The sequence below is a fragment of the Megalops cyprinoides genome, chromosome 15, assembly GCF_013368585.1.
Source record: "Megalops cyprinoides isolate fMegCyp1 chromosome 15, fMegCyp1.pri, whole genome shotgun sequence".
Taxonomy (NCBI): domain Eukaryota; kingdom Metazoa; phylum Chordata; class Actinopteri; order Elopiformes; family Megalopidae; genus Megalops; species Megalops cyprinoides.
In genome coordinates, this window is record NC_050597.1 from 4,964,482 (window position 1) to 4,983,500 (window position 19,019).

The 19,019-nt window shown below is 38.2% G+C and overlaps 1 protein-coding gene across 1 annotated transcript; it reads left to right on the forward strand.

Moving 5' to 3' along the window:
- The first annotated feature begins 9,547 nt into the window (after nt 1-9,547).
- LOC118790104 (BCL2/adenovirus E1B 19 kDa protein-interacting protein 3-like) lies at nt 9,548-17,876 on the forward strand. The gene is made up of 6 exons (XM_036546928.1): nt 9,548-9,816; nt 12,836-13,004; nt 13,335-13,413; nt 13,719-13,825; nt 14,416-14,565; nt 15,103-17,876. Exons 1-6 carry the CDS (start codon nt 9,774-9,776, stop codon nt 15,146-15,148), a joined length of 594 nt encoding a protein of 197 aa, XP_036402821.1. The 5' UTR covers nt 9,548-9,773; the 3' UTR covers nt 15,149-17,876.
- Nucleotides 17,877-19,019: the final 1,143 nt, after the last annotated feature.

Here is a 19,019-nt window from a genome sequence, read left to right on the forward strand (position 1 = left end):
CTCATCCAGAGCGACTTACGTAGGTTTGTATGTCGAGAGAGTAGGTTTGTACATGTTACCCCTTTATACTGCTGGATATTTACTGAAGCAATTATGGGTTAAGTACCTTGCCCAAGTAGCAGTGCCCCAGCGGGGAATCGAATCAGCAACCTTTTGGTTACGAGCCCTCCTCCTCAGAATTTTCCTCCCAGCCACTCCCCTAAATTAACCACCTGGTGCTGGCAACAGGCAGATGGGTTCCCCCTTTAAAGCTGGATTCTGCTCAATGGTACTTCCTTTTAGCCAGGAAATTAATCTTTGCTACTGTCACCTTTGACTGGGGGGTTCAGGCCCAGGATCTCTGTAAAGCTGGTGTGTGACAAATTATATAGCTCTACAGAATAAAACTGAATCAAATATATATTGCTGTATATTTGCCCTAATATGCCCTGCATGTGCTCCACTACGCCATACACTACATGCAATGCAAATGTCTGTTTTAGTACTGTCTTCACAGTCAGGTACAAAATTTCAGATTGTTTTGTATAACTACCACAGTGGTATCTAATTTTAAAAGACTTTTTTTATGTTCATGGAATATCTATTGTATTTGTTGCTATGGAAATTCAATTAAACTGATATTAAAATTGTCTGATTGGAGGGAACTCAGAGGGAATATAAAAATTATTTTAGGAGTGCCTAACACAATACCTCTAGAAAACAGTATCATTGTACATGAATCCACAGATTTAGTGTTTGAGACTGGTAGCCATAAATTGGTTTATAACATATCACACACAGTGCATATAATCCTATCAGTGTGTCATACTATACATTATTCCTGAAGAGCTTTGGATGCATCTGCTTGCTGTACAGTCACAGGCAACATAAAACCTTCACTCATAATCTGCCAGACATTGTTTTTCACTTTCACATATCCATATCTGTGATCTACACATCTCCTATTAAGATAACATTTTAAGACAGACAATTAAAAAGTTGTTAATTTCATCTCCCTTGTTATTTTAAAATGCTGTGCATTGCACGCTTAGTGTATTGTATGTGTCATGGGCCATTTTTTTTTTTTTTTTTTTTTTTTTTTAAAAAGCTGTTTTAAAAGAAAACAGAAAAACATGTGCTTATGCAGTACGTTAACCTAAAACAACAATTTAGCCACTTTTGTCTGACTGCTGGAGGCATTCATTCTTTTACAGAGCATGAACAGTCCAGTTTGATTGTATTTTCATAGTGTGCACTCTTAATATCTGCTCCATTATGTACTCAGACTGCTCTATTTTACAGTCATGGTTCACTGTTATAATGTTTAATTCATAGAATGGCCCTGTGATCTAAATTACAATTTAAAAATGTGATGCTAATGGTCTCCTTAAGCTAGGAATCAGGTCAAAAGAGCTGTGCCAACAGTATGTGCTAAAGGAGCATAAAGCACCATTTGACCAAATAAAAATGTAAAAATGTAAATGAAAGCACGTTTTGCAGACTTGACTGTTCACATCGTTGAGCAGGCAGGTCCAAAATAACAAACTCATTCATTTCTAGTTGTATACTGTCCTGGCGTTTCCAGTTTGAACTTCCTCTTTCATGAGTCCAGGATTCGGGCACATGCTTAAGAGGACAAGACAGCATATACCCGCAGTGTGACCACGAATCCTCACACAGAAACCCTTTTAAATGTTTAAACTAGTATTCTGTTTTATCTGAGCCAGACTTCCATAGTTATGCTGTAGACAGCGAACAATTGGCCATGAATACTAACAGCCTACAATCTCTTGCGAGGATGTTACAGAGTTGTTACTGCCAGTCTTTCCTCTAGGTACCTCATTAAATTCTGTGTACATCAGTTTTAATGTGCTTATGCCCGATTAGTTCTGACACCTTTGTTTTACTCACAGCTGCATGCGAAGACAACAGTTGCTGAGATGCTGTCTGCCTCCAGTCTGTGTGCAATGTGGAGCTTTACTTGCGGGGCACTTTGCTCAGAAACCTTCAACACGCTTTCACTCCAGCATTACTTGGCTGACACGCTGCCCGGACGCACGGTGCAAATTTTAGGTGAAGCCGCGAGATGCCACACAAGACACAAATGGCGGAATCTTTGGCGGAATATGTTACATTTAAATTTCTCTCCCCAGATCGGAAGTTCCGTACTTTAGATTCAGCTGTTTCAATGAAAACTGGAACCGAGGAAGGAACGAAAACACATAGTCTCCGTAGTGACAGACAGTCCGTGATTGCAGGACTGGGTTTAGATTCGTAAGTTTGATCTGAGAGGTTATACTTCCCACATACAAATAGTAATGCAGAAATCATATTTCTTATTATACAATGCAATGACAGGGTACATCTGCTAGATAACAGAAAGTCACAGACTGTTGTTGTACAATACTGTAATCTAATCTAATTTAATTTCTATTAATGTATTTGTTGCTTTGAAGCTATTAAACACACAACAGTCATTTAAAGTAATACCTATTCTTCCGGAAGGAAATCAGTCCACCCACAACATGTTTGGCTTTAACTTGAAATTTTCCTCGCTTTTAAAACAATAGCACTGACTATTTCCTTTATAATTAAATGATAGGAGAGTTACTGTCCTGTCTCATGTCTTTCTTTAGTGTGCTTCTTAATTAGTTCATGGCTTATCATTGCTGCATTTTTTGGTAATGCTGTCAAACGTATTAATCTATTGTCTGTACACCGCAAATCAGCAGTGTTAGAGATATGAAAGTAGCACAGCTGTACTGTACTGATGGAGCCAATTAAACGTGTTTTATTTTAGTATAAAGCAAAAAAGATAAAGGAAATACATGGTATTTCTGTATTTCCATACTGTGTTGTCTTAAACTTGGAACTGGCAAAATGGAGGTAATCATCAACATATTCTGAAAAAGTGATATGTAGATTATAATGCAGCTCTCTGAAAAGACAAACTCCAAAATGTTGTTTTTTTGTACAAATTGCAGTAATACGTCCATAAACACACTCTTGTCAGTGCTGGCCAAAACAGAGTTTATTGCTTTGTCATCTTTTCACTTCCTGATTCTGGAATTGTATCATAAGAGTATCATAAGAGGCTATCAAACCGATTCCACTAAGCGTTACGGTGAATTTCAGCGGCCTCTGGGACGAGGGTGTGTCAGCTAGTGCACTCATGCAGATAATGCCAATGCTGCAAGGAGTGAAGTGCCAATAAATATATGAAATCCAGGAGCTGAAAACGAGGGAAATATCTGTCTTGTTATACTAACCAACTAAAATTTGTTCCTTTATGGACAAACAAGATAAATCTCTGCATATACTCATTGTGCATATTTTGGAGATTAAATAGCTTGTTTTCAATAACATTACACATTTCATCCTACGTGAATGGTCCCACATGAGCAAAGTGACAGTATACAGTTTGAATGGAAGAACGAAAATTAAATAAGAAAATTCACTGGGGACCCAGTAATAGAGTAATTTTACTGCCACCTGCAGGCTGATAAATTTACTAAACTTGTTACAAAAAACAGGAAATAAGATACCATTTGTCCTATTCTTGTCCAAAAATAAAACACAAAAGTACAGTAACAGGATACATGTTAATGCTCATATTGAGTCATTTCGATACAATCTTAATGGGCTCCACCTGCTGTGATATTTCATCACCTCGATCCTACCAAACATACTATTACTACTACTACCAAACATTACTACTACTACTACTAATTTTATTTTCTACTACTAGTAATAATAATAATATTATGCAAATCTAATTAAAACTGTACTGCCTGTGGTACAAGTTGTACGAGTCATGCACTTTTAGCATGAGTAAGGAAAGTAACTTCCAGCCTCTCTCAGCAGATCCTCTGGAGCAGATAAAAAAAGGGGATTTCAAGACAAGGCATTACTCTGGCACTCCTGACAGGGCAAAATCAATGGAGTAACTAGCAGACTGGATGAGAGGGCTGCTTCGGTTTTATCAATGAATGAACCATCTTTTGGTGCAGTGAACCATGCAGGCACATTGACGGCCTGAAGACAAATTGAACAAGGAACGCGAAAGAATGGAGTGCCATGACTTTCTGCAGAAAAATGGCTGGGAGGTATTTCAGTCAAAAGCTGCCTCTTATATTTTGAAATAAAAAGAGATAAAGCTATAATTTTTTTTTTGTTCAGACATCACATCAAAATAATTTGCCAGTGGTGCATATGCCTGTCAGAGTTCATGCCTTTTCCCTTCAAAATCTACCCTCACCCAGTCTAATTTTGGAGATTATTGATTCTATTGAATGTCAGGCTGATTGCTTTCCTAAAAAAAGTTCCACTCTCACACACACACACACACACACACACACACACCTTGTAAACAACACCCATATTTATACAGTACCTATCTGACATTACAAGACAATGAAGTGATGCGAGTCTGTTGATTGACTTTTCTCAGGGTCAGAGAATAATTTTGAAGTTCCCATCTGGCCCTGTTTTATTCTTCTACTTTTTGATTCGGTGATACATTTTTTATTGTAAAAATTGATTGATTGATTGAAATGCATCCACATACTTTGAAAAGGTGTTAACCATGTATGTACCATGGGAAGACATTCAAGCCACTTAATAGCAAACATTATTTTGTTTGATTAGAACTGCTGTATACTACACATGTAATGTTACTGCTCGGGCAGCCCAGCTAAATATATATCAAATTATATTTTACAGATTCATTTCTTTCATTTAGCAGAGACTCAAATCCAAATCGATTTACATGATGTGAGTACTTTTACATTTTTGCAATCCAGCAGTCACACCCATCCTGCACAACTCGCAAAGTTACAGAGCTGATCACAAAGCGAATCCAGCAAAACAGCATGAAATGTCACGCAAACAAGGACACTGGCAAGCACACAGGAGTGAGCACTAGTGGCAAACATAGCATCAGCACCACAAGCGTGCTCCTGGCCCAACACGCAAGAGCAACACAATGTACCTCACAGAGGTACTGTGTCATTATATCATAAATAAAAGATTAAATGATTGAAAACAAATTGTATTTAATACTGACACAATCGCACAAAGTGCATAACTCATTAACTACAAAAGGCAATGCCAAATCCAAAGCAGTGAATATGCACAATTCTAACTCAATTCAAGTTTTAAATGTCAAATTCTAATTCAGTTCTAATTCCAAAGATTGAACTTTTTTACAATTCCAGTTCAACTACAGTTTCATTGCTTGGAGATTCTTGAAATGAACTCATGGTAAGTTTTACACTTAATGATTTACACTTATTTCCTGAATTGTCTCATGAATTTTAAATAAAAAAAATAAAAAAAAACAAAAATAAAAAACAGATGCCCGTGAAGCTGATGATTTATTTACTTTTAAGGCAAATATATTTCCAAAAAATATAATTATTGTCATAATTTAGGACTTATATAAAACCTTTACTGCACAGGTAAAGACTAATAAAACCCTTCTTGCAATCTGTGGCTGTTGAAGCCTTTGTCAGCATGTAAACTGCAGAACATGAAACATGTAGCTACACAATCTAACTGGAAATGTGTGATTTTTGTTCATTAGAGGAAGTCACAAAATCACAAAATGTGTTTTGTGGCAAATTCAAGCCCAAGAAATGTGCTTGTTTAGAAGTTCCAAACATTCATGAATTAAAACCACTGAAAGGGCCACTGCTTTGATATGTGGAAGTACATCCAAAGCTTTCCTTCAGGTTCATTTTCAATGGCTTCTTCCACAAATTCATTTCAAGCTGCAGTCTGACATGTCAGGCAAGTAAGTGATGATTTTACAGAGAACAGCCCTATGAAGAATTCATGGACAGATAAACACATTAATGTTAAATGAGAAAACTTATGGGGAGTTAAGATAGGACAGCATACTTAACTAAATGATTCATTACAAACCTGTTTACTTGCCAAAGGCATCGCAATTTTATTTAGAAGAATTAAGTCAGTCTCAGATATACAGACTATGTACTACACCACATCACAGGACGAATCATGCATCTCAATCAAGCAGTCAATTGTACTCTGGTAAGTGTCTACCAAATTTCTAAACTTAGATGTATTATAAAATATAAAGATAATACAGAAAGGAAGAAAGAAAGAAAGAAGGAAAGAAAGAAATGTTGAGAGCAGCTCTCTCAGTGAGACCAAAACTGGCCGCATACCAGTTTGAAACCAATCCTGTTTGTTGGATTGGGTGAAAACTCACAAAATAGCAAAATGCAGGCTACACCACATGTACATGAAGAGACATCAAGAGTATGACACTCGAGCTCAGTTCCCATCAGTCCATTTGCAGTGACCACTAATCTGACGAGATAAAGGAGGGAGAACTACACTAGACACCAGACACTCTCCGTCAAGGACTATGCAGTCAACTCCTGGACTCCTAATGCTTCACTGAAGCCCCGATAATTATCTCAACCTCTGATCATCTCCTTTTAGCCCACGCAATGCAATTAATCATGATTGTGATGAGCATCAAGGATTCCATTTTTCTCCACCTGTACAGTCTCCATAGTGTCCACCCTCCTTTTTTCTACAAGCCCTCTGTGACTCACAAGCTTGGAGATTACAAATCGGCTCATTATCTCCCGAGTACATCTCACGACCCCAGCTGATGACTCACTCTGAGAACCTTTAATTGTGTGAATTCCTTGCTCTTGTTGCTTAGCTGTAAAGCTTGTGAAACCCATGCTGTTATAATGAAAATTCTAAAAACATACAGAATTGTGATTACAATACAAGAGTTGGAGAAAGGGGAATGAATATTCAGTCAATTTACACTGTAGAATCATTCCACCCTGAAGGGTATCACTTTATGCCCATCAAAAGGCATCAAGCAAATGAGGATATTCCTAAATTTTGATCAGTTATCATTGCTGCTCTGGAAATTGTTAACCTGTGGGTAAAGAGAACGATTTTTATTTGTAGTGTAGTGAACACAGATGCCACACAAACGCAAGAACTGTGTGCAGTAGGCATGAACACTTTAAGTAGGCTGTTCTGTCTCAGGGTAGTATTTAGAACTCAGACTTCTTCAATGTGGCAGGAAATATGTCAAACTAAGATTTTGGCAAAATTGTTTCCAGTATAATCATATTATCTCCATATTTAATTGCAGACAATAGAAATACCCAGTGTAATAGTTTGGATAGCTGTATATTTGAGTTTGTATACAGTATACAGTGCAGTATTACTGGCATTGCGGCAGGTTGTGAACATTGATGACCTTAATGTATTGCACACTTGCAGGCTGTGTTTTCACTCTAGTACAATCGTGTGGGTTCACTTGTAGGGAAAGTGTTCATACCCGAGACCCCCACAGCTAAAGATACGCGATTTCATGACACACGCAGGTGACGACATGCTGCTTGCTTCTCTCGCCTGCTGTGTCCCAAATGGCACATGCTTGGAACTGTCCCTTTAGTCAGCGTCATAAACGGCAGTCCTAATCCAGACCAAGGAGCCCCCACTGAATATACAACAGCATGTGTACTTCCTCTTGGTGAAATTCCATGACTCGGGTCGTCTGATATCCCATAGTTCCTCCCACCACGTTCCCATCATGCCATTTCCTGCTTAGTCTGTTACCACACATGAAGATATCTAAATATGTCACATATTCTATAATTACTAGATACGTGTCTATACTCAGAGCTTATGTTATATATATATATATATATATATATATATATATATATATATATATATATATATATATATATATATATATTCATGCTGGAAATGTAGGGCTAACTACAGGTAAATAACCCTGTCAAGAAAGGGATTGCATTGATTCACAGATGTAATCTACACAATATGTTACAAAAAAATCCTAAATACCAGCCAAAAAAGAAAGAATCCATATAACATGAAGAAGGCAACAAATGTCTGCCAACACATCACACATTATAACATGGTTGAATGTAAGTTTCCCAGAAAATGAACAACTTGCATTTTAACAAGAAGATATTGTACCAAAGATTGTAACACATTATCTAACCATGTCACAAGTTACAAAAATACCCAAAATGTATATTTTACTGATCTTGTGAGGGAGACATACGATAATTTCCTTTTAATGTTTTAGATCTAACAGTGCATCACAGTTCCTCCGAATCATTATATTATCTTTATCTCTTGATAAACATTTGCAGTGATATCGTTGAGTAATCTAAGTTCATTCAACTCTTGCTTCAGTTAATACCAATTTTACCCAAGAGTTATTAGCAGAGTAACAAATTAGTGGTGAATATTAAGATGCACCGTACATGCTGTGGCATCATGATTATATATTTTCAGCGAGAGTGCCGAGCACGCGGGAAGGAGTACATAAATTAGACCCAGAATTCAGTTACACTGTTATTGTAAATAATACTGCGTGTGCAGTTCTGTTTTTGCCTGATACGGTTCGCATTATTGGTAGTATGTAGAAGCCATGAAACCAAAAGGGTCTTTAGAAAATGGAGCCCATACACTGTCAAAACAGCCAGTGCTCTAGGGAACTATGAGTGTAAAAAGAAAAGGTGCTTAGTATAACAGGTGATTTAGGGACGCATGAGTGTAACGGGTGCGTGCTTTAAGGGCGAATGAGCATATCAAAGAAAGGTTGGAGGGTTTTGACACTCACCTCTTTTTTCTGGGAACCCAAAACCGCCACTGCTGATGACGTAAATCACTTTCTTAAACATGTTTTGTTGGTGAGAAGCGTGGATTAAACATTCCCACAAAATGTGTACCGTCTGTGCCACTTTGATCACACGCAGTGTGAGTTCTATTGCAGCTGCCTTTGAACCAAAATAAAACTCAAAGCCAGCAGCAAAACGCGGCTTGATTTTGAACTTAAGTTTAGCAATCTACCTCTGTTGTAATGACACACCTCCGCCACCTAGTGGGAGGACATGATTCTGCTCTTTTCAGTCCAGGCTGCACATGTTGACATACAATTCTGCCCTTCCGTGTTCAACTATAAATAAGTCAAATGTTATTTCACGAAACCCAGTTTGAAATGTAATATTATTTAATCTCATTTCGCTTGTAAGTGACAACAATTCATCGGTTTCTCGAGTCTATACGATTGAAGTCAGAGTTAATTTGGCTATTCACATCAACTCCTCGCCCATTTGTAAGATATGCTCATGTAATGTATAATGTTTGTTTAACATACTGAACTTCACGTCACGATCGTTTGCCACTTCATCTGCGTTTCATACAGAACCTCTCCGTTGTAGATGGCTCTGAGTCTGTAGCTTACGATCATGCAGTACCCTGTGAACAAAGGTGGGTTGTCACTGTAAATTCGGGCTGGTCGGTCAGCTGTCAAGCATGTTCGTGTTTTGTAACCTGTTTATTCACGTGCATTCGTTCAGAACGGCTGCCGCGCAGCCCCACTGGTCATTAAAGCATGTGAACGGGCCCCTGTGAGTACTGCCGCGGACGATCACCCTATCCAGATTTTATCAAAATCACAGGAACCTGCACTCACGCACATCAGCTAGCCATTCGAACAGAGCGTGACAGGTCCTCTTTCTGGCCAATCACATTCCGGGTTGTTACAGGTCAAGAGTAAATTGCGTCACTGTTTTGATGTGGTGTGATGTTATCATCTGGAAAGTCTCTGGCAACGGGACTTTTCCCTGCTGTTGGCGTGGTGTCATATAGCTGGATATAACTGTATTTTATTTATGTCGTAGCAGGCCGTCACCGTTCGTCTCGTACCCCATGGTGATTTAGCAATCAGGCGTGCATTTCTCATAACAACAAACATGTCGACTGAGAGACAAACTAACTCCGAAGAAAATCTGCAAGGTAAGTAGACCAGTTAGATAGCATGTTTAATACTATATTTAAGGCCCCTGGATATCTGTGATCATGTGTCTGTATTTGTTACGTAATGTGCAGTGGAGAATGACTAACAAGCTCTTTATCTTTATAACGAATTGATCCTCCTAAATGAATTTGCCTGTTCAGGTGCATGTCCCTCGTTGTTCATTGTTTACCGAGCTCTACACGCTGACGTGTAGCTAGCTAGAGCCTCTCGGCGTTATTAAATAACACACAATATCATGTCACGCGTGCAAAGTCTGTATCCAAAATCTTTATTTTATTTTTTCTTTATCTTTATTATTCTCCCGACTGATTGCATGTGTTATGTCAGGAAATTAGCAGCATGACTCGTGACCATATTGACTAAGCTGATATACCAAAAACCCGATAACTGTGTTTTCTAATCTGATGCACCAGATAGATAAACTGGACTACTAAATGTAGAACAAAGACGAAATGATTGTGTGAAAATTGTATAAACATGGAAAGCAAGCTACAGCTATGAAGCATTCGCAAATCAATTTACCAAAACGGACCTAGCTGTTTATGTAAGTTACAAGCTCTAGCCCTGCAAACAAGAGGCTATTATAAAGTGTAAATTTTATCCACAAATTTGAAACGACTCCAGAGGTAGTATTCAGATGGGCTGCTATTGTCTGTCGCTGTTATAAATAAAATGTATAATCCGCTATGTACACTAATTTATCGTCCAACTGAAATGTTTGAATAAATGCCTTCTTGTTGAAATTAAGGAGTTACTTGTCTGGATTGATTTACTAGCTACAGAAGAACATAAGCACCAGCTATTGTATCAGGCTAGTTAGCTATTTCTGTCTACTAGCAATGTTATAATTAGCCTGCTGTTTATAATAATCAGCTAGCTGACTTATAATAATGAGTAGATCATAAAACTAGCTAGTTAACCACACAACTTGTTAGATCTGTGGATAACACAGAAATCAGAACTTTGCTTGCTAGGAGTAGATGATTACCAAGGTTTCGTTGGCAGGCTAATGATCAATGATAGTTGGCTTGGTTTAATATTTTTGTTTTTTTAAAATGCTTACAGGGAACCAGAGACCGATAAACAAAAACTTCCGATATAATTCATAGAATGCAGTTACTGTTAGATGTTGAGTACGGAAGGATGGTGTCTCAAAGGGGACATTTTAAAACCTTCCACACGCCCAACCCTCTTACTGTTCTCCGACTCAGTGGCCTACGCAGAAAATGTTTACACTGAGGGAGATTTCGGTGAAGGGGACAGGGGAGAGGGTCAGTTTGGGACACAGAAGGCCTTGTGGCCTGTTAGAGGCCTCACCTGAAAAGAAGTACTTCCTACATAAGTCGAGTCAAGATTCATTTACTTCCATATCAGGGATATATTCCTTTGACATTCATGATTACGGTCTTAGGTGATGTTGGTGTGGCCTTGAATTGGAGTCAACCTCGACACTGTTAACAAGCCATGGTGACATCTGCTGTTTGGGTCACTGGGTGTTTGTTCTCATGAGCTACCCTGAGGAGTGCGTAGCTGGGAGGCCGACAGTGTGTCACCTTTACACTCTACCATAACCTGAGGGGGATGAAGTATTATTGAAAAGGATAATGTACAGGAGAAAAGAATCAATGCAGCTCATCAATGCAATAAGGAAGAATGCAGAAGACAGTCTGGCTCAGCTGTAATACGATAAATACAACCCAGCATTGTATCAGACACTATTAATAACATCAAAGTGTTCTTACTAATTATTTAAAAACAATACAGAAAAACCCCATGGGTGGATGCCTGTTTCATTTACCTTATATTCTGAATCCACCCAATCTTTGTAAAGGTGTTCACACAGAATGTGGATTCTGCACAGCTAAAAACATTCTGAATTCTAAAAAGCATTCTTGTGTGAATATTTGTACAGCACCATTCACAGATCTGGGTGTTATGATGAGTGCATAAGCATAATGAAATCTCACATTGGCAATGTTGTGTTATTCAGCAAGTGTAGACTGGGAGAAAATATTCAGATTATCCAATAAGATGATCACTTGCATTACATAACAAATTTATTGCTGGATCACTTTGTTGGTTTAGATGTCTTGAACCATGTAACTTTCAGGTATAAAGTCAATCAAAGGTGGCATAAAAATGTCAGCTTTGTGGTCCACCACATGTACAAATAATGGACTACACCACATAGCTGATTTATAAACTTACCATAAACTAGCCCTAAATACCAGGGGTAAATATCAGGGTGGCCATTGTGGTCCAAAGTCTACAAACTGTACAAAGATTTATGGCATCAGGATGTCAGGGGAAAACTGGGGGCTAAGGTTAAATACATATATTACTGAATAGAAGTATTCATTTATTTGCAGACCAACTGATCCAGAGTGACTTCAAAGTCATAGCAATATAGCAGCATGTTACAGGAGCAGCATGTACTGAGCTAGTTAAAAATTAAACACCCACAAATACATGCCTGAACTTAGAATCTGCCCCTGTCAGAAGAAGCTAAATTTAAAAAAAGATGTTTCATGCACCACTTCCTCTTGCCTAAATATAGAAGACATGGGAGACTTGCCAAGCCGTTAAATAAATAAAAGGCATAAAGAATATTTTGACCTTACAGAGTTTTATCTGCCACTAAAACCTCACTTTCAGGTTGAACACTGCAATTATGGTAAGGAACAAAAATAACCCATATTTTACATTGTGAATATGATGACATACTCAGAACAGTAGGATAAATCTATCATAAACCATTCCCCACATTGCGACTGACCTTACAAAGAATGGTTTTCTGCAAGTAAGTAGCCAAGCAGAGGTTATTGTTCAACCTTTTGTACTGTGCAAAAATGAAATGGGACAATGGCTAGAACTTAATGTAAATTATATTTTATAATTTTAATTTTGAAATTAATTTAAACATACGGTGAAGCACCTGATGGCTAACGCATTGTAGCTGGTTTGACGAGGACATTCTTTTCCCATTTTGCCCCAAAGGATCGTGGGTAGAGCTGCACTTCAGCAGCGGCAGTGGGAGTGTGGGGTCACGCAGCAGCCAGGAGCAGCCAGCAGCATTCCTCCAGGAGGGAGACATGGAGAGGATGCTGCTGGAGGCCCAGAGAGAGTCTGGGAGGAGCAGCTCCAGGGGGAGCTCTCACTGCGACAGGTAACTGTCTCTGTCTGTCTGTCTGTCTCTCTGTCTGTCTGTTTCTCTGTAAGTCACTCATTCACAACACTGCAGTCTTGAGAGTTCTGTGTCATTACAAATAGAGAGAACATTTTAAGTTTAATAATACTAATACAGGTATTTTTGTCATAAAGATAACAATGATTGTAAAGTTCAGACCATGGCCATGTTTTGAAGCCCTGACCCAAACGGAAGTTCAAGAACTCATGATTTATGAGATGTAAGCAGTAGCCAATGTAGAACGCATCCTGTTTGTATCACAGAAACGTGTGTTTGTAATACTCTGAGCAGGCCTGTCTTTCCCCTCAGTCCTCCAAGATCCCAGACTCCTCTGCATGTGTGCAGAAGCTCAGATGTGTGCAGCAGTGGAGAGAAGAACAGCTCCCAGGTAAAGCAGCGAATTGCTTTGGTCTGCTCTAGCAGGCTTGGAGCGGTTCAAGAGTGTGGACTCTCAGCTTAGGGGTTGTGAAGTCCAGTTCTAAAGAAGATTATTGCAAGGCTGTTCTCATCGGTTATAAAAAATTCTACCAATTTACCTCTGCATAACCTGTTACCGTGAATTTTAACTACACTTATTGTGGAGATTATCGTTATGTTTTCTCTGTCATAATGCTGAATTCATGTCTGCAGTATTCAAACATTGTTTTCATGGGTTTTTTTGCTGAAAGACTAAGTGGTTTATGTTCCTTTCAGTCCGAAGAAGATTTCCTTGAGAGGAGACGAGAAGTAGACAACTTAATGAAGAAAAATGCTGACTGGATCTGGGACTGGTCGAGCCGACCTGAAAACATTCCACCCAAGTTAGTGCCCTTTATATACTCTCTCATATGGTATTCCACAGATCAGAAGATGCATAGTTATTAATATGATAACAAATAAAAGCTATTTCCACTTCAGTGCCAGCATCAGGAAATCCTGTAGGAATCTCTCTGGAAGAGTCCTAGAACACTAACCGTAGTCTACTCAGATCAGATTGTACTTCAAATCATGATAACCTCACATATTGATAACTGTTCATCACATTTAAGCAGAATAATTTACCAGCTTTTCTAAAAAATATTAGTGGATTAGATTTGTTTTTTAGTTATTTATGTGCTATTTACCTTGGAATGAATTGAGCTGCTTGAATAAAATCAATAAGTACTTGCAAGTGTACTTCAGAAAAACTGGCAAACCATTCACACGCCAAGTTAATGGCAATTACAGCATTGATTAATGAATGCTTGGTATGTCCAATCAACGCCTTCTGTTTTGGTTTTACATCAAGCACACAACAGTTCCCTTTTAAGGGGCTCTAAACATGCCCTCTTTTCCCACACTGTTCGCCCACTCTTGTGAACCCTGAAATAGATGTAAGGGTTTAACTATCATGCATGTCTCCCAAACGCAGAGAGTTCCTGCTGAAGCACCCCAAACGTGCCGGCGCGCTCAGCATAAGGAACACCCGGGTTATGAAGAAGGGGGGCCTCCTCTCAGCCGAGTTCCTCAAGGTTTTCCTGCCCTCTGTGCTCATTTCTCACATACTGGCCCTGGGGATCGGGTGAGTGCGTGTCAGGGAACATGCCACACTCTGTTCATGTGTTACAGTAAATATCAGGGGAACATGCAACACTCTGTGTTCATGTGTTACAGTAAATATCAGGGGAACATGCAACACTCTGTGTTCATGTGTTACAGTAAATATCAGGGGAGCATGCCACACTCTGTTCATGTGTTATAGTATATATTGAGGAACATGCAATGTACTATTCATGTATTATATATTGAAGTATTATATTATAGACATATATTGAATATATAGTATATATTGATATGTACTATAATACATCAAAATATTGATGTATTATAGTGAATGTCAATATATATGTTCATGTATAGGGTTGATATGGGTAAAAATGTTTTTTTTTATTAGAATTTAAACAATTTGAGTTTTATGTTGTTATAAGGACAGCATCATCTACTATACATCGTGTACTGTCATAAATATATCATTCTGTATACTTTATATAAAAAAGAAAACATTCTTGGAAACAACAAACATCTCATATTCTTCTTATTTTTTTCTTCTTCTCCCAAGGATCTACATCGGGAGACGTTTAACCACCTCTGCTACTACCTTCTGAAGAGCATGTTGTGAGAAACTCACTTTTATCACTATACTGTGTACCACACCATGTGGCATGCTGCCACTAGGCATGGCCATCTGACATGTTCTTTTCTGTCTGGCCTCAGTTCCCCGCTGGCTCATTTCTTTGTGAATGATGTTGTCATCTTTTTATTCTGAGAGCTGCTTTAAATCTGCGTGGCCAGGAAATGGCCGTTCCTACCATGTTTGCTTCACTGTATAAGGATGATAAGGCTGACCACTCAAAAACTGGCATTTACTGTATGGGCATTGGTTAAGGATGCATTTCCTACTGGGTACTGATTTAATAAGGGCAAAATGGAGGAGTGAAGGGATACAGAGAAAGATGCTGTTTGTGAATAAGAATCTGAGATCCCTAAAATTGTGAGTGGTGGTGGTGGGGTGGGTGGGGGATTAAAGAGAAAAAACAGACAAATGCACAAGTTGTAAGAGACAGGAAGATATTTTAGGAAAGTTGGACAAGATCTAATGTGATTGTATGCCGTAAGTTGCAGGAAGTAGCTATTGCTATGATCAGCTATAGTGGGTTTGCGTATCAGGACTTGACTTGGTCCAGGGAGAGCAAATGAAAAATGTTGATCCACCTGCTGAATACAAACCTCATACTTTTGCTAGTAGTTTCTCATTTTGCCAAAAAATGCAATACCAGCACCTGCATTGTATTTGTAATTTTTGATTGGCAGCTGGTACAGTTTTGATTTTGAATAGGTTTTACTTAAATCTATCCTTTCAACTAGCCAAGTCCATAATATATGAATACAGAATGTTGATAGACAGTGTCATAAAATAGACTGGCTTTACGCCTTTCAAAAATGATTGAAAACGTAACCTTGCCAAGTTCCACGGTAAAGCCACCAGTGGTGGAAAATGCATTGAAAAATGTTAGGGTTCCATCTCAGGGCTGTGTGCTTTAAGTGACTGTTATGTTACAGATTCACAGAAAATTATTTGAATGTACAGATTTTGAAATGTTATAATATTTACACATAATTTACATTATATAACTCTGATTAAAAATAAAGAAATGCATAAATTAACAACTTGCATGGCATGCAGTATAGGTTGCTACACTAATCTTCTCAGCAATGCATAATGTTCTTTTGCTGCTTTGCATATATTACAAAATAATCGTGAATGTGTTGAAACAAATCAAACTATCACATATTAGATTCTAGATTATTCCTGACCAAATATTTGAAGTGTAGAATATATCATTACTAAAACAGAAGACTTGCCTTGGTTTCTCAAGCCTGCTCCACTGCATAACTTAAGAATCACTGTTGTCTTGTGAAATTCCAAACATGACCTCTTCAGCTGGCAGTATTTCTCGACTGGCTTCAACACTGGCCAAAACTTTTCAGAAGCCTTGTAATCAATAATCTACCTTATTGTGCATCTCTTACCATAACAGCCTCATGAGTGAACAGTTCATTGATGTATCGTGCTGCAGGCCACACACACACACACACACACAGACCATGCATACACACACAGTGAAACAAAATCTTCCAAATCCAAATCCAGCAAAGTAGGAAATGGTCAAAGAGGGTGTGTCTAAACAGGATGCAGTTTTAGGCATTCACAGAAGTCAGTGTATTCAAGCCATTTCTTTCTTTGGCTGCTTCAAATGGGGAAAAGGTTGTGTATTCTGAAAAAGGAACAACAGTTCAACTGTAAAAATCCATTACAAGCAATACCTGAGCATTACCTGCACTATGTGATTAGAATTAGCAATACCATTCCCCCTCCATGTCACATGGTGCACTGTTGATCTTGATTGGAATGTGATGTTATTTCATTTATGTGACTGTTCATATCAATAAGAATTTCATTTCTAATTTTTATTTTCTCCATGATTGGAGAATTGAAGTGACTTAAATCAAATCATAAGCCAAACTCTTTATGGACATTAGCATGTGAAAACATGAACAAGCAATGCTTATCAGGTAATTTCACCGCAAATGAAACACTTTATATGTGTTCACTTAGCTTCACTTGCATTGCTCCACCTGTTGTTCTCTCTGTACATTGTGAGAAATTACAGACAGAAGGTGTTACTTGTTCAGACATTGCTCTTGATCCCTAAAAGGCATTAAACCATACTCTTCCTGTACCTACTCTGAAGCCTCATGTGAAGATCAGGCAAAAATCAGGGATGCAGAAATACCCATGAATCACTTGGGCTTTTGAAACCGCATGTCAGGGATCGACAACAGTGTGTAAAAAATGCAAAACTGGTTCCTTGCTTTTCAAAAGTCATAACAAGCAGAGCCAGGGACAACAACAATTTCAGATTTTCAGAGAAGTGACTCTTTCACGTGTTAAGATTTTGCGCTACGATTATGAAGGCCATCTGTGTTGCATGTTTCTTGGGTCTTCAGATGCTGAGGAGATCGCCTTAAGTAGGTATTAAATAGTAACTGGAGTTCAATCCCAATCAAGCCTATCCTGAGGATGGGGAAATCTGCTCCGATTCATGATTATTATCGAGAGGGAATTCACTGCTGCTTTGAATGTTAAGATGGAACTGAAAAAAAAAAAAAAAATCAGAATAAGAAACCTGTGTACTGTGATTGTGAGCATGTTTTGCAAATGGTAATCGCTCATACATGTCACCACCGTAGAATCGCCTGTTTGCCTAAAAGGCCTAAAATGTGAACCGTTAATTCATGCAAAAATTAAAATGTCCCATCATTGCAAATTCATTGTTGTTCTCTTCTTGCATAGTACCCTTCATAATTTTTTTTTGATCCTGTTTCCGTTTTTTTTTTTGAACACCTGCAGCAGCAAAATTCAGACTTCAAACACAAAATCAAATTTTATGTTCACAATTGTTATTTTACTCACCTGAGATCCTTATCCATGATGACTAACAATGAGCTACATTTCTCATCTCTCAAGGTACAACAGCAATGACCTACCTATGTTTAAAACCTACTCAAGAATCCAATGTACCAGCCACATGTCCCATTACATACCTGCAGTGGTGTGGAATGCATAATATTTAAACCAGGATTCACCCAATTAAAAATAATAATAGAAAAAAAAAAATTGGCCGATCACTGTTCTGAATGGCTTTTTTCCTATCATTCTGCATCGTTTCTCCCCAGCTTATGGTCCAGTTTATGCTCAAACACATTGACTTTACCACAACTGCTAACCTCACCATTGACTCCAGTTCAAAAGCTGAAATATAACGGTGTCAGTTCAGATAAACACAGTTAAAATTTATTTAACTTTGGTCAAAATAAACAAGTGTATACATTTACACCATGTTAGCATCATTATTCAACAGGAAACGAGGCCAAAGAACGCTCAGTTGACCAGGAAGTTCCTGAATTTAAAAATAGTCACAACCAATATACAATATCTTCTTTGTACTTCCGACCTTCAGTTTTTCTCTAATTTCAGCATCAGCATTTGCAGTATACAGTACTGACTGAATTGCTGTCCCAGTAGCAAAGACAGGGAGGGTGAGGGTGTTTGTATTTGCAGTATGCTGATGTCATCGTCTCCTTTTCTGACCAAAAAAAAAAAAAAAAAAATCTATCCTTTTTGCAACTCATGGGAGGCACTCAGCACATATTTCTGATTAAAAGTATTTAATAGTGTGTAATATCTGTTACTGTCGATTGCAGAATCTTGACTTAGTGTTTCGACAGACAGCCACTTATAGCAGCAATTAGTTGTAATACAAGGTAATTACAGATCTTAAGAGTATTTAAAAATAATGCACGTAAGGTATGGTGTTCAGAAAAAATCGTTTGGGTGCAAGTTGAACATTATCATTAGCTGTCAGAAAGTAAGAAAGTCGGCATTAAGGCTGCAGAATCCCTTTATGTACCTGA